The 24,919-nt window shown below is 40.6% G+C and overlaps 2 protein-coding genes across 2 annotated transcripts; both read right to left on the bottom strand.

Annotated features, from left to right (window-relative positions):
• Positions 1-1,070: 1,070 nt before the first annotated feature.
• Positions 1,071-1,852, bottom strand: LOC120528959 (tripartite motif-containing protein 16-like; the record flags this gene model as incomplete). The annotated part of the gene is made up of 1 exon (XM_039753030.1): positions 1,071-1,852. A coding segment is annotated over one exon (609 nt), but the record flags the coding sequence as incomplete, so codon positions are not given.
• A 6,494-nt stretch (positions 1,853-8,346) lies between these two features.
• Positions 8,347-20,059, bottom strand: LOC120528339 (E3 ubiquitin/ISG15 ligase TRIM25-like). Its single transcript, XM_039752476.1, has 3 exons — positions 19,467-20,059; positions 12,900-12,995; positions 8,347-8,436 (listed from the first exon to the last, which is right to left on the bottom strand). The coding sequence occupies exons 1-3, from the start codon at positions 20,043-20,045 to the stop codon at positions 8,419-8,421; spliced, it is 693 nt and encodes a 230-aa protein (XP_039608410.1). The 5' UTR covers positions 20,046-20,059; the 3' UTR covers positions 8,347-8,418.
• Between the last annotated feature and the right edge of the window lie 4,860 nt (positions 20,060-24,919).

The following is a 24,919-nucleotide window of genomic DNA, read 5'->3' as shown; positions in this document are numbered from 1 at the left end:
GACAACCTGTCTGATGAGCGAGTGCTTAAAGAATCAGACGTCAATCACACATCGAGATACAGATTTGATCAACGAGGAATACAATCTGTGATCACAGGACGGCCATCAGCGTGTGGCGAGTCAAAGAGGAGAAAATCAGAGGGAGGAACAAAACTGACAAACACACAAGTGACACACTCGTCTGACTCACTCTGTCTCAGGGCACTCATCTCACCCTTTATCACCCTGACTCTCTTCTCTATCATCCTCACCCCTCACTCTTTATTCACATTCTTCTCTTCCTTTTAACCCTTCAGGCTCCATGAAGATGACAGATTTAGAAGTCATAGTCGCCATCTGCTGGTGGGGCCTGTAATACACAGTGGGGGGGCGGTCAGCCTGGGCCTTCATTGGCTTCTTCACACAGACTGATGTCAGGTGACACGCCACTCCATGAAGGGTACTGAGGGAATTGAAAATGAATTCTGGGAATGTGTGTGTCAGTGGAAGGATAAAAGTATCCCCAAGTGTCACATCTGATTGTCACTTTGAACACCGACAGTGACAGCAAAGTCAGTCAGCTGACTCGTCTCCTTGAGGTTGGGTGACAGTGGGAATAACAAGAAGGAGGTGCAGTTTAATGTCTAATGCGACACCAAGTGACTCAGTAAAACACCAAACTCCATCAGTATGACCGACATGTGAATGAGCGGTGAGTCCTCGTCTTTAGACATTCACAGTGAATTCATTCAGAGGTGACAGACCACCGGAGTAACTAATAGAGGGGCAGACAATGTCTGTTCAGAGGCCAGCACTCCTGTCACTCTGTGCTCCTAAATTGTCACTGTAATGAGGCTCTTGATACTGAGACAGGCATGTGGTACTGCTGGAGCAGCACTACTGAAAGGCGCTATATAGACTGACTGAGAGGTGACATTCAGTGACACTCAGAGGACACAGCAGTTGGGGTGTCAGCCTGAAGGACATGTGGCTGTGAATCAACAGTGACCCCTGCTGGTCAGACTGATATTTGTAGGTCTGAGGTGTCACCACCCCTCACTATGACACACACACCTGATTGGTTACTCAGACTCAATAATAATGGAGACCCTGACAACCGCACTCGCCCCGCATTCTCATCCACAAATTCACTCTCAGAGGTGCTGCCCCCCACCTATAGTGAAAAATTAATTTTGACCCCAAACTGCAAACACAAAGACACCTGAGCTTGTGAGGACATCAAGTGACCGGTGGAGGGTACTGGTCAGTGGTCACATGGTGTCAGATGGCTGATTTTTACACTGCAGTGACGATCAACATAAAACCCTGGATAGAGGGGCTCAGTGAAGGAGGTGTTGAACCTGTGCAGGAGGGTCATTGTGTGTGAGACGCTATAAAATGACAGAGAGCCAGCAGGCCAGTCCAGATACACACCTATTCTGGGGCTGTAGGGGGCGCTGATTACAGTCTTCTGTTTATTGTGCCACACAGAGTACTGGGAATGAGACCACCGGAAACACCAGGACTTGTCGTTGTACCCAAGGCAGCACTCCCCTCCCTCTCCTTTCCTGCCCAGTCCTTTATATGCGACTCCAATCTCCATGACGTCTCCACTGCACTCCACCTCCCAGTAACAGCGAGTCCCAGTCAGAGCCTCTCTGCCCAGAACTTGAGGCCAAAAGTCAAATCTCTCAGGATGATAAGGATATTTAGTCTCTGTCTCCTCACGTGTCACCTTCTTGTTCCCTTCAGACAGATGGAGGAGTCTGTATGCCGTGTTGATGTCCAGTGTGAGGGGACAGAAGTCTGAAAGGAGAGAAAAGAAAACGAATGAGGAAATCTGGGAGTGTGTAACGGGACTGGGGGCGGAGCATAACACGGACAATTAACAAGAACCAATCAGGAGCTGCGCTGACAAGACATTAATAATAAAGAGCTCATCTGATTGGAAAGAATCTGTGAGGATTAAAAATTAAATTATAAAAAGACGAGACGACAAAGAGAAAGGCAGGCAAGTTAGTCATTTGAAAGTCATCTCAGTCGTCAGAAATTATGATAAAGAACATAAGGTCACCATTGAGGTCAGAGTTCTGATGGACTGTCCACACTGACCGTTGGCTTTACTAAATGACATGTTTTATTGTCACAGTCCACCACTTTAATTTAAAATTAATCAATTGTCACACATCAGAACCACATAAATAATTTCAATAAAAGCTGCAATCAGAATTTACTATTTTTAAGCTATCTATTATATAGTGCCTTTCGCATTTGTCATTGTCTCTCTCTTTATTTCTTTAGTGTGTTTCCTATCATCTTTTTATTATTTGACTGTCATTCTTATCCAAGGTGACTTCCATCATCTGAGATTCCATTGTTTCCTTTTCTTTTCTTTGTCCAATCAGAACTCAGGCAGGTGAAGTGACTTGCTGAGGTCACACAGTGGTGTCAGTGGTGGGATTTGAACCCACAACCTCCGAGTTTTAACTCCAAAGTCTTCACCACCAAACCACACTGCATTTTCTCCTCCATTTAAACTCTCCTTCTGTTCAATCTGAGGTCAGCTTTACTCTGGTGGTCTCAAAAGGGAGGTGGGCTACAGTCCTGTGGACTATCAAACATCTTGAGAATATTAGCAGCTGAGCTCACTGGACCATGAAGCTCTGTGGAGGTGGTCTTGTAGTCTTCATCTTGGGTTCAACAGACAGCTTTGGTGATTCACTGCCCGAGTCTCTCTATCCCATAATGCACCAGTCACAGGACCCCCATCACTCTCAGCCCCTCAGTCACACAACACTCAGACTTTCATATCCTAAGCCTGTCCTGCTCTATTAAAACTTCACTGATTTTAATTGTGATGATCCAATCAGTCAAAGCACAAACTCACATTTTAAAAAGTCGTCTCTGCTCTGAGGTTCAGGAGGCTGGAGGGCGAAAACTGGAGCTTCATGAGCTGAAAATAAAAAGAAAAGAGAAGAAGAATGGAAACTGAGAAAATGGCATTGTGGGATCTTAGTTTAGTTCTTAAACACTAATTACAAATGAAGAGGAGTTCAAAGAAAACATTTATAAAATATACAAGGGGTGGCAAATTAGGTCAAATGTAGATCTGAATATTCATATTAATAATAAATATACAGGGAGTCAGAGAGTATTGAGACCCCCTCACTTTCCGCACACTTTACCGTGTTAGTGATTTAATTTTAAATGGATTAATGTGCCTGTGAGGGACAGTTATACGTCACTGTGCTGATTGTTATCTACTCTCTGGTGTAGCTGCGGTTCTTTCTAATCGAAGAATTAGGCCAGCAAGTATTATTATTTTATTAAATTATTTATTTAATAATAATAATTTATTAAATTATTATTTTTTTAATTTTTTCTCCAGCCGTCTGGAGTTTTTTTGTTTTTCTGTCCCCCCTGGCCATTGAACCTTACTCTTATTCGATGTTAATGTTGATTTATTTTTTATAATTATGTCTTTCATTTTTCTATTCTTTAATATGTAAAGCACTTTGAGCTACTGTTTGTATGAAAATGTGCTATATAAATAAATGTTGTTGTTGTTGTTGTTGAACACCCTTCACCAGCTCGCTTCAAGTACTTTGATAGATTAGTTTATGTAAGTGTATGTGTGGTATCTAAACAGAAATAAATGAATACAAAAAGTGCACAAATACAAATGAAATACATACTGTATATGCACATAACTAATTAAATGTCAAAGTTACACAGTATTCTGGAAGAGCAAAGTTAAACATCACTCATCTTTACGTATTGTTTAATCAAACCAGTAGGTGGCACTATTAACCAGAATAAAAGGAACAGCGTAACGCCAGAGACTATGGAGGAATATTTAGGACAAAATTAAATAAATAAATAAATAAAAGTACTGTGAAATGTGATAATAAATAAATAAATGTGTCACGAAATACGTTTTTTGTTGCTTATTTATTTATTTATTTCATTTTGTCCGTAACATTCCTCCAAACCATCATGAAATACGACTTGAAATAAAACTGTCACTTTCACTCGTCAAAGTTGAGAGGGTGGGCTCTAACACCCCCTCTAGTTATTGATTTGTGAATTGATAGCCCAAGAATTAATTAGAAAAATGTTTACTACAGCCGATGAAATGGATTCTGCCGAAGATATTACGTATTGCGGTTTAAAAGTACGACAGATTGCAGATCTATATGGTGTATCGGAGAAGACGATCACAAGGCGAATGAGCCAGTTTGATATACGGTAAGCTGCACGCTCTATTAGTTTAGGTACTTTGACATGGAATGCCCAAAGCAGCGCCAACTAATATATTGAACTGAGTATCTGACTCTTGTTTTACGAGTATAAAGTCAGGTGCATATTCGGAGCTACTTTTTCAAAGAACTTTACAACTCTGATCAGTGGCAAACTTTGTAACAACATTTCAATTTCTTCCGATAAATCTTCAAATCTCTCTCTAAAATACGAAATATCTTCGGCAGAATCCATTTCATCAACAGTAGTAAACATTTTTCTAATTAATTCTTGTGCTATCGATTCACCAATCAATAACTAGAGGGGGTGTTAGAGCCCACCATCTCAACTTTGACGAGTGAAAGTGACACTTTTATTTCAAGTCGTATTTCATGATGGTTTGGAGGAATGTTACGGACAAATGAAATAAATAACCAACAAAAACATATTTCGTGACACATTTATTTATTAATGCTCACATTTCACAGTACTTTTATTTATTTGCACATTTATTTATTTATTTAATTTTGTCCGAAATATTCCCCCATACAAGACAAAAAACCTTTACGTTTAATACTGCAAGAATCAACACATTAACGTCCTGGAGCGAAGTAAAATAAAGCGCATCTCTCCCCTAAGGTCAACAGTGCACTGACTTAACAATATGTTCATTCGCAAACAGCAAACATACCATAATAGCGCTTTTCTATACTTGCACTGACTGTCAACATAAGTTGCAATTTTAACTAAGATGTTAAGTTACAGTGAACGCTGCAAAAAAGGAAAAGACATACTTTGTCAGTAACGCACAACACACAAATACAAAAGGTAACAGCAAACTGAAACTTGAAAAAACGCAAGCAAGCAGGAAGAGACTGTGAGCGCGTTACAATTCAGGAACAAAACGCTGTGCATGCGCAGTAGTCTTGTGGGGCGTGTCTTGCCGAGGTTCAGCATAAAGCTGGGAATTTTGTACAGTGCCTTTTGTGCTCATCAGTCTACACTCAGTAACCCATAATGACAACGTGAGCGCAGGTCTTCAGGAAGGTCTGCACATTTATTACAAATCAAAACTGAAACTTCTCCTTCCTAGAAGTATTCAGACACTTATTTCAGGTCTTTGTGGAAGCGCCTTTGGTGGTCTTCATGACTAAGTGTCACTTCAAGCTTTACATTCCTGGATTTGGCCAGTTGATCCCATTCTTCCTGGCAGATCCTCTCAAACTCTGTCAGATTTCAAGGTAAGCGTCTGTGAACTGCCATCTTCAGGTCTCTCCTGTTCTGTGTGGTCTCAGTCTGGTCAGTCAAGGACCCTCACTCTTGTCACAAAGCCACTCCACTGTTGTCTTGGCTGTAGTCTTCAGGTCATTGATCCATCGCCCAGTCTGATGTCACAGGTTTTCTTTAAAATCCTCTCTGTATTTGATTGCACTTCTCCTCCCCTCAGTTCTGACCTGTCACTTTGTCCCCATAGCCTGATGCTGTCACCACCATCGTCACTGTAGAGATGGCATTAAGCAGGTGGTGAGCAGTGCCTGGTCCTCACCAGACATCCTGCTTGGTCTTCTGTGTAAATAGATCAATGTTTGTCTCATCAGATCTTTGAATCTTACCCTTGATGCTTTCAGGCTGTCATTTGTCTTTTACTTGAGAGTATCTTCTCCCTGGCCACTCCACCATAAACGCTTGATTTGTGGTGCGCTGCTGAGATGGCCGTCCTTCCTACAGTTTCTCTCATCTCAGCAAATGACTTCTGAAGTTCTGTTGTGGTGACCATTAGGTTCTTGGTCACCTCCATGGCCAAGGCCATTCCTTCCCAGTTACTCAGACTGGCCATCTCTAGAAAGTGTCCTGGTGTTTCCAAACATTTTCCATTCCTTTGTGCCCACTCTCTCTGCTTATTTTCACAATACACACATACAGTAAATGTCTAATGTGGTGGTCGGCAGGGATGGACCCTGTGCTCTTGGCTGCTTGACCTTAGTTTGTCTTTAAACAAATCACTGTCTTTATGTGTAAACGTACGCAATTCATAATTTATAAAGTGTGTTTTACTCTGAGGCTGCACTCACTTCAATGTTCAGGTGGTCCACAAGCAGTCAGAGTTCTGACGCAGTCCTCCAGTTGCTTATATTCAACACTGAAATATGTCAAATTAAATGCTTTTGGCGTGTAAACTCCTTTTAAATGTCGGTGGGAGACACGACTTCTGAGCAAACAACAGCAGGAATTTAAAACACGAGAGCTCAGGGGGAGCACAGCTGAAAATGGATGAACGTGAACTTTTAACGTGGACTCCATCCAGCAGAATGTAATGGACACTGAAGACAGCAGGAGCAGATTGAGATGTTCTGATGTTATAAAGCACTGACGCTGAGCTCAATTTGAGTCCATTAACGTCTTCTCTGTTCTCAAATAAACAATTCATTTGTGCTCAGAGCCGGCTTAGCCATTTAAAACACATTTCTGTTCATTAATCTCAAAGTAAGCAAAGCAAAGGAAATGAAAAGATTCCCAAAGTTATGTGAAAAAAGGACATTTTAAGAGAATACGTGGAAAAAGTATAAGGAGTATAACATTTCAAGTTAAAATTCAAAAAAATCTGAACACAGCTGATTATTTAGAGAGTTTGTTATCACTCAGCTAATGACTGTGAAAGGCGCTATATAGTAAAAAATAATAAACAGCAAAGCATGGCAGATAAATGTTAAAGAGCAGGCCTTCTTCACTGTCATCTTATTGTCACTCTGGTCCTCCCAAGTAACAAACACAATGTCACCAGACGCTGTACCTGATGGAGTCCTTGTCATGATGTCCCCCTGGCTGATCTTCTCCAGACTCTTTGTCAGACCTGACAGCTCCTTTCTCAGGTCCTCAGATGAGAAATCAGCGGTGACAGTGAAGCTCAGCGAGTCTCCATCAGCAGGAAGGACACAGCGAGAGGAGAAAGTCTGCATCAGGAGAGAAGAGGGGATGAGATTTAATAAAGGAGACATTAAAAAGTAAGTAATGCTGATAAGAGGGGGCTCTTCTGAATTAAGGATCAGTGTGGTGGGCAGTCAGCGTGGGTTTAGATGGTGAGAACGCCTGTCATTGACTTGTTGGTTATTTAGGAGAGAATATTTGGTGGAGTGTAGTGGAGCAGCACAGATTATCGACATTAACCATCAATGAGCTTTTCACACAGGACTCCATGAGCGGAGTGTCAAGATAAAGGGACTGAGGGAGCAGGTGGGTCCAGAATTGACTTGGCACACAAAACAAGAAGTTCAGCTTTTTATGGTTCTCAGACAAACCTAATTAAATTAAATTAAATATAAAGAATAACACATGTAAGGGGAAAGCTCTTTAATATGATTATACAATTGGAGGTCTGCAGCTAATAAGTTTGACTTGTGAGGAAATCCTAGGAGCCTTTGATTCTTCATCACTCAAAAGAGAGAAAGCTACGGCAAGTTGAGTTATGTAGCGACCACCATGTGTGGAGTGTAAATCAAGAACTGAATCTCCATAATGTCTGTGAAACACAGTCAACATCAGGACTACTGTGTGGAGTGTGAGAGAAAAACACATGAGAAAGACGAGAGACGAGACTGGACTGTGGGATCTGAGCTGTGAGGAAATGCTGAATGATTTGAATCTCATCAGTTATGGATGGAGACATCAGAAGGTGGCCTGGTTGAAGAGTTAGCACCATCCTTTATTAGATGTCATCTTTTACACTTCATAAAAAAATCACTTTTTCACACAGACAGCTGTAGATTCATCGATTTGTCATGTACTTGAAGTTACCAAGTTTGAGATATTTGTAAAAAGAATATTGGAAATGCTAAGGAAATATGAAAAGACGATCTGTGCTGGGCTGAATAGCCTGTTCCTGTCATGTTGTACAAACTCCTCAGATCTTTTTAATTTCTCTCTAAATGTTCTCTAGGTCTCACACATCCCAGTCTGATCAGACTCCTTGTGAAGTGTCGCTCTCACCTGCAGGAAGTGGAGATGGTCCTTGGTCTCTGAAATCTCCTTAAGCTCAGCTTCTCTCCTCTTCAGCTCCTCAATCTCCTTCTCCAGTCGCTCCATGACTCCTTCAGCCTTCTCCATATCTCTCTTTTCTTGTTCTCTGATCCTCTCAGTCAGTTTCCTGTGGGCTTCCTCAATGCACCGTATCCGAGCAGTGAAGCTCTTCTCATTTTCTTCCACCTATTTTATCACAGACATCTGAATAAATAGTATAAAGATTTAGAATTGAGTCACCTGATAAGAATAACCAATCATGAGGCACATTTGTTGCTATTTTGATGTTGTGAAGGACAGTTTGAATTGGCTGGAGTGACTGGTGGTACCTTATTTGCAGATGGAAGGTCAGTTGCAGACTGACTCCCATACAATATGTTCACTCCATTATGCCGAGTAACATCATCACTCTGCTGATGCTGCTATTAAGGAAACTGCAGGACTTTATGAGATACACAGTCATAAAAGGCTTCCTTCTGAAGGACCTTGAGAGCCATTGGCAGGAGCTGCTAGGGACACCTCTACTGTCTTGTGAGGACTCCATTTGACCCAACAGTTTGTATAAAAGTCTGCCTTTAAAAATGGCATCTCCGGCTCAGCCTGAGGTTAGGAGTGGAGTAGGACAACACGCACCAGGAACAAAGAAGAAGAAGAGAAATTTGTAAAGAGGAGTTAACTTGTGTGTTAGACGGTAATTGTTTTAAAATAAAACAATTTCTAGTTTGGGGTGTCAGACATCATCATGTCAGACCTGTGAGATGGAGATATCAAACAAGAGGGTCTAGGAGTTGGTTAGGGGGATTCAGATTTCCTTTAATTTCATGAACTCCTTGCATATTAACCTTCTTCCATGTCTTTTTCATTGTAAAGCTCAGAGTTGTGAGTCTTTATTTCCATGTCTAATGTATTTCTACTTCATTTATGAACTCTGCATTATTACTAATGAATTTGCTATTATAACTATCGCTCATACTTATATGATGACACCTGGCTGTATGTTACTATGTGGGAATTAAATGTGAAGTAAAAGGTGCCTGCTGTCCAGGATCATCAACCCCAAAGCTGGAGGTGTTCTGCTGTTTTTAAAACGTTGCACATCTGGACAGTGACTCACATAACTCTGCGATAGAAGGTGAGGATGAGTAGCCCTAAAAGGTCACCTACTAACCAGCCACTAGAATGAGTAAGAAATGATAATATGAGATTTATTATTAGGGAATTTAGATGAAGCTTTACTCCCGATACAGAGAGTCTCATATGGTGTTTTGCCTTTTGATGCACATGTGGAAAACCTCCCTGGTTGGGTGGATAGGCTCCAGGCTGGAGTAGGGATGGAAGGATGCAGTTGTTATTGCCACATGTGTCCAGTTCTAAGAGGCTGATTATAAGAGGATGGATTAGACCACCAGTACTGCAGAACAATTTAAAGACTTTGGTAAAAAGCTGAGGAGCAGTAATGACAAAGTGATGAGAAGTTCATCCTATGCCACACATAAGACTGAGGAGGATAGAGAGAGAGAGATAGAGAGATAGATAAAAAAGAAACGTCCCTTTTTCAGGACTGTGTATTTCAACAATAATGTTTTAAAAATCCAAATAACTTTACAGATCTTCATTGTAAAGGGTTTAAACAATGTTTTCCCTGCATGTTCAATTAACCATAATCAATTAATTAACAAGCACCTGTGGAATGGTCAAGACCTTAACAGCTTACAGAAAGTAGGCATTTAAGGTCACGTTTCTAAAAACGCAGGACACTAAAGAGACTTGTCTACCGACTGTGAAAAACACCCAAAGAAAGATGCCCAGGGTCCCTGCTCATCTGCGTGAACGTGCATTAAGCATGCTGCAGGGAGGCATGAGGACTGCGGATGTGGCTAGGGCAATAAATTGCCATGTCCGCACTGTGAGACGCCTAAGACAGCGCTACAGGGAGACAGCAAGGACAGCTGATCATCCTCACAGTGGAAGAGCCCGGATTCAATCCCATTGAGCACGTCTGGGTCCTGTTGGATCGCAGGGTGAGGGCTAGGGCCATTCCCCCCAGAAATGTCCAGGAACTTGCAGGTGCCTTGGTGGAAGAGTGGGGTAACATCTCACAGCAAGAACTGACAAATCTGGTCCAGTCCATGAGGAGGAGATGCACTGCAGTATTTCAAGCAGCTGGTGGCCACACCAGATACTGACTGGTACTTTTGATTTTGAGCTTCCCTTCATTCAGGGACACATTGTGAAACATTTTTAGTTTATGTCTTATGGTGTTGACTCTTTTAGTGTTCATACTAATATTTACACATTAAGTTTACTGAAAGAAAAACAGTTGAAAGTCAGAGGACGTTTCTTTTTTTGCCGAGTATATGTGTGAAGAGTTCTGTCTCTACTGGATGAGAACTTTCACATAAATGAATCCTGGCAGAACTGGGCATCGGAGAGTGTGCTACCATAGACAGTCTGCCAGCTCATTACAGGGTCAGAGCTACACTAGTGATCACAATGGAGGCCAATTTGTTGTTTTTGCCAATTAACCAAACTGAAATGCGAGGATGAGGTGGAAGATCTGAATAACTGTTACAAACCCACTGAGATACTGGAAGAAGGGGTAAACTCCACACGGAAAGTGTATCTGAGATTCAGCAGATGCCACCACTGGTCAACCTTACTGCCCTTTGTGATAAAATATTAAAGCTGAAGTAAATCATTTGGAGGTGTACGTTATGTAAACTCTGCACTCAGTCAAACAGTTGAGACCTTTAAGCTCTTTAGTCTAATAAAACTGAGAAATACCACAATGAACAAGAGAAGGCCATTACAACCTCCAGAATAAATCAAGAATATCCCATCTCTCCAAATGAGGTATTTTACAGGAAAAGACAGGCTCTCAAATCAGAATTTATCTCTTGATAACAAAAGAACCTGAACAACTCATCTTTAAATCACAACATCATTACGGTGAACATGGAGAGAAGGCTAATAAGATCTTAGCTCAGCAATCAACAAGCAGGAAGCTTGCAATGCAATAACAGAAATTACCAGCGCAACTGCAGATAAAGTAATGAAGCCTAAAAATATAACTCAGACATTTAGCAAGTACTATAAGTCTTCATAGTCTACTCAGTTTCAAGAAGACGAGACACAGTCTGAGGAGTTCTTTGATGTAAAACAAAGACAACAGCTGGACACTATTAGTGAAGAGGAACTGGACAAACCTCTGACACTCTCAGAGTTACTGGATGCTGTAGACTCACTCCAAAGTGGGAAAAGAACAGGCCCTGATGGCAACTAGTGGAATTTTATAAAGACGTTTTCAAGTAAGTTTGCTCCACTATTATTAGCAAAGTTTACAGAAGCTACAGACAACAAAATTCTGCCCAAATAACCAACACAATTTTCCACACCTCCCTCCCATTTCTTTTCCAGAAGAATTCCTGATTAGTCCTGAGGAGTCAGACAGGTATTTCAGTAACATATAAAAACATTTCAAAGAATCTCCCCTTTAAGGGTCCTAGGATACGGTGGGAAAAAGACCTGTTAATGAATATCTCAGAAAAGGAGTGAATGTCAGTCATGCACAGCATACCCTCCAGCTCCATATGTGCGAAAATTCAACCATCTGACTTCGACTCTTTCATCGATCACATTTGTCTCATTTAAAATTGGAAAGAATCGAACCTGCGAGTGTGGGAATCGATATCCAGCCTAACTGGGCCACATGTTTTGGGAGGACAACAAAGTAACATCATTTAGGGCCAAAAGGTTTGAATGTTTTATCAGACAGCTGTGGGGTCACAATCACTCCTAACTCACTAACAGCTGTGGTTGGTGGGCTACCAGAGGGGCCTAAAGTGGAGGAGGACACATTGACTGTAACTGCCTTTACCACATTGTGAGCTCGTGGACTTGTGCTGCTGAACTTGAAGACCCCCAGCCCACCTGTGATAAGTCACTGGGTCACTGATGTTTGACATTAAAAAAAAAAAAAGTCTCACTTAGAAGATCTGTTCAAAACCTTTTTAAAATATGGCAAGATCTAATTAATAAAACTTTAAAATAAGCAACCATAACAGGGGAAAAGGAAATTCTGACTTTTTATTTATTTATTTTTTTTATCTATCTATTTAAATTATCAGGAATTTTGGCCCAGTTCTCGGCTCTTCTTTTTTTTTTGTTGGCTGCAGCGTAAATCCTGTTTGGAAGTTATTAATTTTTTTTGTTTGTTTAGATTTCTGTTTCAACTTTCTGATTTTTTTTATTATTTTTTATTTTGACTTTGAAAGTCATTTGTTGTATAAGTTGAAATTGATTGTATGCAATGATATTTTTAAAAATAAAAACAACTTAGACAATTAATAGACGTTGTGCCTGCTGATCTAATTCAGAACATCAGCGTCGACCTTCAGTGCGAGTTTCTGTTAGTAGAGTTAAGTCTCCTTAAATTAGCAGATGGAATATCAGAGGACTTTAGGGTTATGCTGTCTGAGTCTCCACTGAGTAACACCTAGGATTCTGTCAACAGTGAAAGGCCATGAAGGACACCACAACACGTCTTCTCTAACTCTCCCTTCTCGTGTCCCTACTCATCATCACCAGTGAAGCTCTGCTGTTCTTCAAGTTCTCATTTATTTCTCCCCCCTCTTTGATATGAAGTGTTGTCTTCATATTCCACTCACCTTCATCTCATCCATCGCTCTCCTCGTCTCCTTCAATGTCTTCTCTCTCTCCTCAAGTTTCCTCTTGATGTCACTCAGTGTCACCCCCAGCTGTTTCTGTTTGGACACACAAGAGGACACGCGTGGTCAGATCAGAATTCACGTTCACTTTGCGATTTCTTCTTCTCTTTCTGACTCCTGATATTTTCACAAAACATTTGTTTGACATTTCATAACACAACTCAAATTTGATTTAACAAACAGGAATGACAATAAAGATTAAAAGAAAGGTTTAATTTAATTTACGTAAGATTGAGTTTGGGCTTGAAGAGTGCGTCAAATACAGAAGACAGTTTGATGGCACACTGGTGTGTGAGTTAGCTCTTGACGTTTAGAAGACATCACATCGACAAACTGGGAAATGTGAAGTTCACACAACACCAAAAATAATAAAAACAAACTGGAGTGTAAAGTAAAGAAACTGGTGAAAGGCCAGGAGGACTTAAAACACGTTATGTCAGTAATTAGAGGATCTACAAGATCATTTGATATCCTGAGTCAGACATGTGAGGACGTTGTCTGCCGTTGTCATTTTCTGCAGTCAAGTAAGATAACGAAATACAGAAACAATTCTGTTGAATTCAGGAAGAAAGCAACTAACAGGAATTCTAAAACTCAGAAATGATATTTTTTATACATTACTTACTTCAGATATTTTGTTTAGGTGACGGATTCTTATTTTTAATAAAACTATGGAGATCTGCCCCCTACTCACTTCGCCCACCCCCAGGTTTGGTTCGTGCGGAACTTCAAACATTTAAGATAAGATAAGTTAAGAACTTTATTCATCCCGAGGGAAATTCTTATGTCATTGGCATGTTCAGTGCAACAAGAGAAATAAAGATAGTACAATAAAGATTTAAAAAGTGAAAAATAGTAATTGTGCAAATAACAGTTGTTCAAATGTACAAAATACGACAGCATATAACAAGAATATGACAATTAAAAGTGACTTAGTACTTGTGCCTCAGTAAAATGAGCTAGCCACTTGTGATGACATAATGGGACTAACATACCACCACAAAGGCTGAAAAGATCACCTACAGAACGAAGAGGAGTTATAAGGCCTTATTGCCACAGGTAGAAAAGATCTCCTGTGGTGTTCAGATCTGCATTTGGGGGCAATGAGTCTTTTGCTGGGTGTGCTCTGATGGTTCCTCAAGGAGGCATGCATGGGGTGAGAGGGTTTGTCCATGATACTGAGGAGCTTTATCAGCATTCTCCTCTCAGACATCTCCGTCAGGTCCTCTAGTTTGACGCCTAGGACAGAACCAGCCTTTTTAATCAGCTTGTTCAGCCTGTTGTGATCAGCTGTCTTCTTCACCGCACTGCCCCAGCTCACAGCTGCAAAAAAACACCACACTCTCCATCACAGAGTGATAAAACATTGTCAGCATTTTCCTGTATACATTAAACGACCTAAGCCTCCTCATTAGGTAGAGCCGGCTATTCCCTTTCTTGATCACAGTGTCTGTGTTCTTGGACCAGTCAAGTTTACTGTCAATGTGTACTCCCAGGTACCTATAGTCCTCAACTACTTCAACTTCCATTCCTCTGATATTGACAGGGGTGGGAGGAGGAGCCCGCTTCCTAAAGTCCACCACCAGGTCCTTTGCCTTTGTGATGTTTAACTGTAAATGATTCTGCTCACACCACCCAGCAAAGCTTTCCACCACACCCCTATATTCCTCCTCCTGACCATCCGAAAAAACCATTTAAAAGTATGCACAGCACCTGTCTTTTTGTCTCATTGCCTTGTCTCTCTTCTCCCCCAGACATCCTCTGCTCCTCTGGGGGGTCCCGCTCCCAAGGTGCGCCCCTAAGAACAGGAAGATTTTCTATTCTTCTAATTGAGAGACAGAACTGTCCCCTCCGACTACACACAGAGCTCAATTCACTCCTGAAAGAGACTTGTGTTTGTTTGAAGTGTCTGAATAACGTTTGTCTCTAAAATCTCCTGTGTATCTGTGCTACTCTGTAACCCAAGCGTGACCGTGTACGTGGATTTTACTTTCACCAAACCACAAATCTTTCAATTCTCGTGGAGAGACCTCTTCATTGGGAAGACACACTACTTTTCCCTGATGGCAACACTAATTAGACAATCTACAAGTCTCTGACTTAAAGTTTCAATTAAAACAATATATTCAATCTCTTTTCACTGTTCTGTTATTTCACTAAGTAATAATTTCTGTTTGTCTGTGTGAATGCGATCTTTACTTTCATTTTTGTTGACTTTCGAAATGGCCAAAGTCTCCATCTTGCGGATCTGGCTTCCTTCTCTGGACTTATAAAAGTCTCTTCAGAAATATCATGTCTCGTCTCTTATAATAGAGAGATGTTTATTATGTTTATGTGTTTTGGTTTCACCAGAGCCTTCCAGACCACCCAGCCATCCCTTTTAAGGGGTCAGCACAGAGATGTGCAGGTGGGTGAGCCTGTGGTGTCCTGATGATGGACTCTCTCTCAGGCAGACTCAAGGACTGTGTGAGGAACACTGGAGCAGCACAAGGAACAGGCCTGTCTACTTTACTCTTCACTATTCGCACCTCACACTACAAAGAACACAATTTCTCTTTTCTTGTTTATCCACAAATCACCCAAAGAGTGTCTCAGTGGGCTTTAAAAGGCTGTGTTTTTGAGAGCCCCCTACTCCAGATTCTCTAATTAGAGGAAAAACAAGAAAATCGAGGTTGAATACACACACAATAGATCTAATGTTTCAAAGCCCCAGTTCACTTAAACTGCATGTCTTTCTACTGTAGGAGGAAACCCACATGAACACAATGAGAACATGCAAACTCCACCAGGGACAAGTCACAATCGAAAAATAAAACGTATTTCTAATATAAGGACAACTGAAGATGTACGTATTCAAGTGTATACAGACAGACGACATCAACAGACAACACCAAACATGAGCCTGTGTTACCTTCGTTGGTTCTTTCTCTTGCACTTATAGAAAGGCACATAACTTGTGATTTTATTTCTAATAATTTTTATCCAAAAAATTTCCCAGTAAACATCATTCATTCAGAACCAGCTTTTAAATGTTCTCGTCTCAGTTCTGCTTCAGTTCTTAGTTACTTATTAAGTTTCTAGAGTCAGCACTGTGATGGCAGTTTGGTTTTCCTCACAGGTTGTCTACACTCCCTTACAGCTCCTCTGTGTGTGTGAGACGCTGATCTGAACTGATTCAAGTCAGGTTTAGTTTTCTTACTGAATTTATGAAGAGACCCTCACAACAGCTAAGCCTTCTCCTTCACACAGTTATGGTGATGTCAACTCCCAGAATTCACCTCTGGCTTTATCTTAACTACCGAGTCACAGTCAGAAGTTCTCAAACTCAGAGCAGGTGAACTCCTGACTTGGTTTATGGTCACTCAGGTGGAGGTGACGCTTTGTCCAGATTGTTGAGTCCATGGAGGGCTTCCTCTGTCACACATTTAAGAACATTCAGTTTGCTTTGTCTTTCTTCTAACAGATTCTTTTCTCTCTCTTGTCCTTTTCTCCTGTGACTGTGAGTTGTTCTGCAGTTTAAAGTCTTTGAGGTTTCACACTTACTGGTTATCTTTTAGTGGCAAAAAAATGTACAACTGCTGGTTGATGTTCTCCTTCAGTAATTGTACAGATTTTATAGGTGGTCTCTCTTACTTGTGCACCTTGCTTTCCTTTATCAAGTCAGGACTGAATGAGACCCCTACGTTCATCTCCATTACAGGGGTCTTCAGCTCTTACCGTCTGGCACTACGTTACCCTTTGGAGCAGAAGAGATCATTTAGCCTTTGTGATGGTCACAATAAGGGTCTTACTACCAGGGGCAGAGATCAGAGTTCTAGTGCTTACAAAAGGTTATAAAGGACGGAGTGGACTTGCTGCTGTAGGTGTCTTGGATGAACAGAAATCCAACCTTTTTACTGCTAATTCCTGCTAAGTGTTGTCCATCAAGTTGAGTTTTGGCTCCTTCTTCAATAACAAAGTGATAAAGAGTGACACACTGAGACATCGCTGGGTGTCATTTGCTGTGGTTGATCAGACTGATCAGATGACACCCAAAACTGTCGAGGAGAGTCCTGGTGAAGTGAACTGACATCTGAGGTGAAGTTACGAGTTAATAAAAGAGGGGCAGGAGGTGGCAGCTTAAGAAAAAGACTTCTGACCAAGCAGTGCCAGTCTGTCCTATAATTACATGTCTGCTTTCAGGGACATCTGAAGAACTGATTTATGTAAATCAATCTAAATCAAGTGATAGCCAAACAACAGAAAACATAAACTGATCAAAAATTAGATGTCGATATTACTGACCTGATTCATAGTGAACTGATAAATATCAGGTCACTTCATAGACTTCATTGATGTTTTGAGATGTTGGTTTCTAAACGTGTGTTCACCTGTGAGCCGAGCTCTTTTAATATTCCAGCGAGGACTCTGCCACGTTTGTGTAACTTACTGTGACCTGGCAGAACCGATGTGACACTAGTCCTTTATTTGAAAAAACACCAAATGGTGGACTGAAGTTAAGTGTCTTTATCTGAACTTACTGTACATTGAGGATGTGTAGTAGTGATGGGGGGTTTGTAATTTGACTTAAATGGTCAGACTTGCACTTCTAGTAAGTTCTTTACTCTCCTGCTGGACTTGTTAGGGTTTTACCAAATATGAAAGCTCAGAGTCTTTGTCATAATTATACATTTGGTGGGATTATCACTCAGGGGTTTGACATTCAAAATGTCCTTACTGCTCCACTAAATAACATGATGTCTAATCACTAATAAAGAGCCTGATGAGTTATATCATTAAAAACAGAAAATCTACACAGGAATAGTATATTGACATTTCTGAGCTGAACTTATTGTAAGAATCGTAGACTTAACTCTGGAGTACAATACAGATTGACATGTGACAATAATGTGTCTCTTAAACAGCACTGAGATCAGCCGAATACAAACTCAGACTCTTTAAAAATCACAACCACACCAGAAAGGCAGACGAGCAGCTAAGCACACTCAGCGTGTAAGTGTCAGCAGTACAGAGTGTGTCTATTGACGTGTCAGACCTTCTATTGAATTACGTTTAGGATGACATTGTGTGCTCACTTACTACGCTTACATCAGCCAACTGTAACATCATCTTGTTAAGAACACCTCAGGAGGGTCCGAATGTCAGACATTTCTACGTGTAGCCCACGTGACGCTCGCACCCCTGCCAGTGGACATATCTAGACAGCAGGCTATAGATGGCCTTCCAATGCCTTAGAAACTCAAAAGAGAAACTGATCAGAGCAGAAAAAAACTCAGCTGGCTGTGAGAAGAGAACTCAGTTGTTTGTGGGCCATCTTGGGGATCTCATCCTGAGCTGTTTCATGACTTGCATCAGTCTCACCAGGATGAACTCCAGCAGCAAATGCTCTGAACTTGAAACAACAGATTTATAAGGTCCAGTAAAACAGCGATCATCAGTCAGGGGTCAGGACCGTGGCTGTGACAGATAAGAGAAAAGACGGATAACAGAGCAGCTACTTTAAAAAATAACATACAGTAGATTAGTGTAGCAAACAGTTGTAAAAATCTATATTAACAAAATGAATTAATTTATATAATACTGCAATGACCAATGTAATAAGCAAATACAACTCAGAGGTCCTGGAGTTTTCTGCGTTTTACGTGGAGTCTTCGTTCCCTCACAAGCGGTGTTCTGTCTTGCACTCCGTTATTTGGCTTACAGAGCTCACCTCCTAAACAATCAAAGAAAGCTTTCCCTACCGATCAGTTGATCTCCTGCCACTCTCGTTGTGTATTTCTGACACCTCAAACACTCCTGCTTATTGTCTCCTGACTCCCTGCTCCACACCTTCCCTTCTCTCCTCACTTCTCCTGTCCGCCCCTCACAGAACAGAAGCTCCTCAGCCAGTCTCATCACTTACAGCTTTCCGCCCTTTCTGCCCCCATCACAAGCTGCCTGCACGCCACAATATATTAACACAACCTGATATAACAGAATATATAAAGAAAATTACAATGCAGAAGACCATTAACATTAATACAGAATAACATTACCGTCACTGGTTTCCATTTTTAACACATTTTTCAATAATTTCAGCATCCCGCTTTATATCGTTCACTGCTGGCCTTCCTACTCCATCATTGAAGCAATACTTGAAGAGCTGTTGCTGTTTCGTAAACGTTTAATAAGTTCAAACAGCACACACATATGTTGATAGGCCATAACAATATTTAGTAGTTTAGTTTAATTATAACAAAAGAGAAAAGCTACAAACCATTATTAAAGCTGAAGGTACGTAACGGACACTGGGATTTCTGTTGTTCCAATGTGCAGAACTCGCAGTAGTAATTGGGAGACGCTGGCGTGCAGAAGGTTGGGTTTTTGTTATTTAGTCTTGACAGTTAATCAAGTGACAGATAATCGGGTTTTACTGTAGATGAATAGATTTCTCTGTCACATTAAATGTACAAATTCCTTAACTCAAATTATTCACACAGTTTCCATTAAACACTAAACATCACTCACCTGCTTTTCTTCTCTTTCCGTCTCCAGCACGACCACTTCATGATTTTTATGTCCAGTCACCACACACATCATGCAGATACAGGAATCATCAGTTTTACAGAATATCTCCAGACTTTTCTGATGTTTCTCACAGAGTTTCTCCTTCAGATTTCTATCAGGATCAGACAGCTTGTGGTGCTTCAGGGCGTCTACTTCATAGTGAGGCTGCAGGTGAGTCTGACAGTAGGAGGCTGGGCAGGTGAGACAGGACTTCACTGCTCTGAACTTCTTACCAGTACAGAAGTCACACTCCACGTCTCCAGGGCCAGCATAATTCTGAGGAGGAGGAGAACTGAGTGTCGTCTTCTTTAATTTCTTGATGACTTCATTCAGCAGATTATTTCTTCGCAGAGCAGGCCTCGTGGTGAATTTCTCTCTACATTGAGGACAGCTGGTCTCTTGGCTCTGATCCCAGCCCTCCGTGAGGCACTTCAGGCAGAAATTATGTCCACAGGGGATCGAGACGGGGTCAGTCAGAGTGTCCAGACACACCGAGCAGGTGAACTCATCCTGTAATTCACACAGCTGGGCTTCAGCCATCGTCAGTCTGAGGAGAGGCAGGCAGAGAAAATCAGTCAGACAGACAAGGAAGTGACTTGTGAAGAAACCAAAGTGAAAGTTTGTCTGAGCTCAGTGAGGAGGAGGAGGAGATTTAAAGAGAAAGCTGAGAGCTCACAGAGAAAACATCTGAGGAGACACAGAGGGTGAACAGTTAATGTGAGACAGGAGCTCAGAGAGTGAAGACCACAAAGTGACAGAACAGATGACCTGTCACATGGGTCTGCTAAAGTGTCATTCATGTCAGTATTTCTTATTCATTTACTAGACATTAAGCCCGTTACAATAACGCGCTAGAACAGTAGTGCATAAACATTAGTGGGAACAGTCTATATTAAATGGCAAGGGACCTTGTATGTAGCTGTAATATACGTCACTGTTTGTATGACGGTAATACAGTGGAACCTCGGCTCACGACCAAAATTCGTTCCAAAACTCTGGTTCTAACCCGATTTGGTCGTGAACCGATGTAATTTCCCCCATAGGATTGTATGTAAATACAATTAATCCATTTCAGACCGTATGAACTGTATGTAAATAAATATTTTTTATGTTTTTAAGCACAAATATAGTTAATTATACCACTGAATGCACAGCGTAATAGTAAACTAAATGTAAAAACATTAAATAACACTAAGAAAACCTTGAACAACTGAGAAAGCTAAGACTGGAAGAGTTTGCGCTATAGCCTTACGACCCGCTCACTAAAAACACTTTTTTTTTTAATAAGTTTTAAGCACAGGGAAAAAAATGAACATTTGAAAATTTAATAAACAACGAAGAAAAGTAACATTGCAACAATGCACGCGCACACCTGTGTGTATGTGTGTGTGCGTGTGTGTGTGTGTGCGTGTGTATGTGTGTGTGCGTGCGTCCCGCGCCTGTGTGTGTGTGTGTGTGTCCTGCGTGCGCCTGTGTGTGTGTAATGGAAGGTAATTTTCACTATGACGGGAGGAGGTAATAAAGAGTGCAGATGGGTGTTGGTCGCTTCAGTGCAAAACCAGCTGCAAGGATTTGTTTTTCGAAAACAGCCAGGAATGTTCTAAAGATACAGCCAAGGCTATGTAAGGAGTTGTTTTTCACTTCGAGGGGCTTCACTGCACGCAACGCTTATTATTGTGTATCTTCTGGTACTAGGCACCGTCTCGGTCAAGGCCAAGTAGAGGAAAAACAACACCGTGTCCCGTGGAAGAGTGTGTGCTGAAACTGATCACTTCTGTATACACTGCTTGCACGCAAGCCGCTTTTGGGCAAGGACACTCAATTAGTATATAAGGGAAGGTTCCGCCCTCAGTTTCTTTGGAAGCTCAACCGTGGGGAACGTGCACACCGCCCGGTACTGGACCAGGCTCACGAGTTGATCCTCTGATGAGACTGACAAGTGGGCTCCCTCAGTCTACTGGTCTAGGATGATGGCTCTGGGTCTTTTGATATTACTGTAAGCATAATTTTGTTTTTGTATGTCTATTGTCACTGCATTAAGTATTTGAATGTTGCTATAATTGAATAAGTAAATTTTACTAAAATATCGGACCTTCTCTCACTGATTCTTGCCTACTTACTCTTTAACCTCTTGAACCATTTTCCCAAAATTAAAACATTTTGGCGTAGTCGGCAGGATTGCTGGGGAATCTGGTAAAATATTGAACTATTAAGTGAGGCAAAGGAAATCAGAGATGTTTAAGAAAAAGGATAAAAACCCTGGCGCAGCTCCTTTACCTCTCCCAGGCTGGGAGGAAACGGTATGGGAAGACTGCGCTAGAGAATTGAGATGTATTGGGGTGTATGTGGTGGGGGGTGTTAGCACAATATTGGCAGAGCTTGGATCCCCCAACACCAGTGAATGTACTAGCCGCGCTTAAGAAATGTCAAGTGTCTGCAAAGGAACCCACAACGGGCTTGCAGACGCGGGGGTGGATTTTGCTAACTGCGGTTAAAAATCTGGACAGTTTGGTAGACGAAAAAGAAAGGGAGATTAAGAAAATGCAAATGGACTTGGCAGATGCGTTAGGGCGGCCTCAATGGCGCATCCCAGGTAGCTGTATTATTGCCGCTGGTACAGAGAGCCGAGGGGATGGCGGAAAAGGCAGCCTTATGCATAGCCAAAGTGATTGCGAAAAAGAAGCGTAGACCGGATGTTGCGAAGGTTAAAGCGTTTGTAGCTGCAGCTAACGTCCATTAGTGGGATCCTGAAAGATGGGACAGTAATATTATTTGGGATACATGTATAGAAACCTTAAGCTTTTTATAAGGGGTTAAAGATGAAGTCCAAGATTATTTTTTGCTGCTAAATAGTGGGAAGGGATAAAATATTTTACTTCACTGACCTTGTTAATCTTAGATATGGTCCAAATATACTCAAATGTGAACACTTTGTGTAAAAAGAAAAATGTTTTTAGGACTTTATACATTTGAACAATGCTTTATAATTAGATACATGAGAGAGGAAATATGGAGCCTAATTTTTTTTTTATATATATTTAATGTCAAAAAGGAAAAGATTAAGAATTTACCCGTCCAGATTGTGGATTTCTTTCTTGACTCTACTTGCTATGCTAACTATGAGATGTTCTCTGGAGGTTGCTGGTATACTTGACGATCATATAAGGGAGGGGTACAATGAACAGTATGATAAATTTATTATAATTGACTGAAGTCTTCCTGATTTTTACACCAACCTCCACGGAGCATGGCTCTTTAACTAATAAATACTCAACCTTCTCTTTGGTTTTGTTTGTTCTCTATCCCTGGATGTATTTGTCTTCCCTGTAAGAGAGCTTTTTTGGCTTTTAATGGGATCAGTTTTAGTTACCCTCTTGCTCCACATCTCCTCTACTTGTAAAATAAAAACAGCAATATTGACACAAGTGTCAATAAGGGGGGAAGGGTTGGTATAATAAGTATTGGTATAAGTATGTTTAATTTTGTTTAAATTTTACATTTTGAAACCAGTTTAAATTTTGGAACTATTTTTTAATTATTATGGAACAAATGCAGATAATTTGAATATTATGTCAATGTTATTGGGACCAATTTTTGTAATGATTTATTATTGAGTACATTTCATTTAGTAATACATTGATTGACTTTATTTTAATAATGACTTGGGACATGTTTTTAATTGAGTGGAAATTGCAACCGCAGCCAAACTGGAAAAAGCTATAAAGGAGGACTTGAACATTGTGCTTATCGATTTAAACTTTTACTCTGACTGTTTAAAGACAAATTGATTTAGACAAGCACAGACTGGATTGAAATGACCGTTTGTTTTACTGTTAGCAATATTTTTAATAGGGGTACCCCCAACGAAACAGATCTGACATCTTATGACATATTTTTGGACCCATAAGTAGCTACCAATGAAGAATTAATATGCTGACTATTTAAATGAGCGTTTTTTAAGTCTTTACATCTGCAGGTGAAAGCTGTTTTTTCCTAGTGCATCGTAGATAACAGCATTTGAAGTTGAACCAGAGATTGGGCTGTGATAAAGGTCTGCAGATAAACTAATTATCTGACTCCAAGGAGAGCCTAGCCATACCAAAGAGGGAATCAAGTCGTGAATCAGGCCATCGATCATCTGACTACTGGACAATGCACCTTGATTCCAGTTCCAGTCATCATGGATACCTGCTGCCAAGAGCTCAACTATGCTGGTGATGTTTGAGCCCAAAAGATCATCGTGGATTCTGAATCATAGATGACATCTGCCTACTTGGGTCCTTTTTACCTGGGATATTGGACCCCAACACCTGCTTTAATCCTTATCAGAGAAGAAAATCTGTCACACTTTTACTCTGCAGGGCTCAATGTTCTTGCTGGAGCCTGCTTTGACTGTCCACTTGTTTGACAAATAGCAACATCTTTTAAATTAAAAGTATTTGAACTGTAAAGTATGAAAGGTATAGAAGGGAATATAGGGACTCCTAAATAATATGTATTTAATGAATGTTTGTATTAATGGGAATACTACATAATTATTATCAATTCATAGTGGTTAAGAATAGATATTTTTAGATAAATGTTTTGATATGCCTTCTGATATTTTGTATGAGATAATAAGTCACCTTTAAGGACCAATGATTTTGTTATTTGTAAAGTTAATCAGAATCAAATCTAATCTAACATAAGGGATCTATTAGAGATTGTTAAGGGATTGTCATGGCAGTGGCATTCCACTATTACTAGTTAGGGTCAGTCCAGTTTAGATATTCTAGGTTATTGATTGTAGTATTATAACAAATAATGTAGAGCTTTACATTTAGGTACATTTAATTAATTGAAAAGAATAATAGTAAGAATATGGGATGACACACATAACTAGTATTTTGGGGATAAGGGACACATACTATAGGTCAGGACATCCATAACTTCTAGAATAGGATAAAATAGTTTAGGCTAGCATGTTGATGGTGATACAGGTCAAATGATTAACATCATGGCTTGAAGAGTATATATGTTATGGAAATCAGTGAAATTAAGTAATAATTTGGCCCATAGAAGATGGAGTGTCTTATACATACAGTGGTGAGTGTGTGGTCTGTAAATTAAAAAGCCCAGATGAAGTCTGAAGATCTCTGAAGATATGAATCCTTAATAAGAAGCTTGGGTATAACCCTTGAAATTGAAATGAATGTGACCTCAAAAATGACCCAGTGATTTGCATTTTGGAAGGTAGTGCTGACATCTTCCGAAGGGAGGATTGACACCTACTGTCCACAAAATGGCTGCATTAATGTGATAAAGGTGGCTTAAGATTGAGACCACAGCTGGGTGTATATTTGGGCAATTTTATGAATGAGTGTGTTAAGATGTGAGCATGGTGAGGTGTGTAAGGACTTTATCTCTGATTATCA

This window comes from Polypterus senegalus, chromosome 4 (assembly GCF_016835505.1).
Source record: "Polypterus senegalus isolate Bchr_013 chromosome 4, ASM1683550v1, whole genome shotgun sequence".
NCBI classification, from domain to species: domain Eukaryota; kingdom Metazoa; phylum Chordata; class Cladistia; order Polypteriformes; family Polypteridae; genus Polypterus; species Polypterus senegalus.
The sequence above is the reverse complement of the archived record's forward strand: the minus strand, read 5'-3'. Positions and strand labels throughout refer to the sequence as shown.

Bases quoted from the DNA above. Each gene is read 5' to 3' on its own strand.
- LOC120528339 (XM_039752476.1), bottom strand. From the start codon at position 20,045: ATGGCTGAAGCCCAGCTGTGTGAATTACAGGATGAGTTCACCTGCTCG. The intron at 12,996-19,466 runs GTGAGTGATGTT...GTGTCCAAACAG, and splicing joins CGGAAAGAGAAGAAAAGCAG to AAACAGCTGGGGGTGACACT.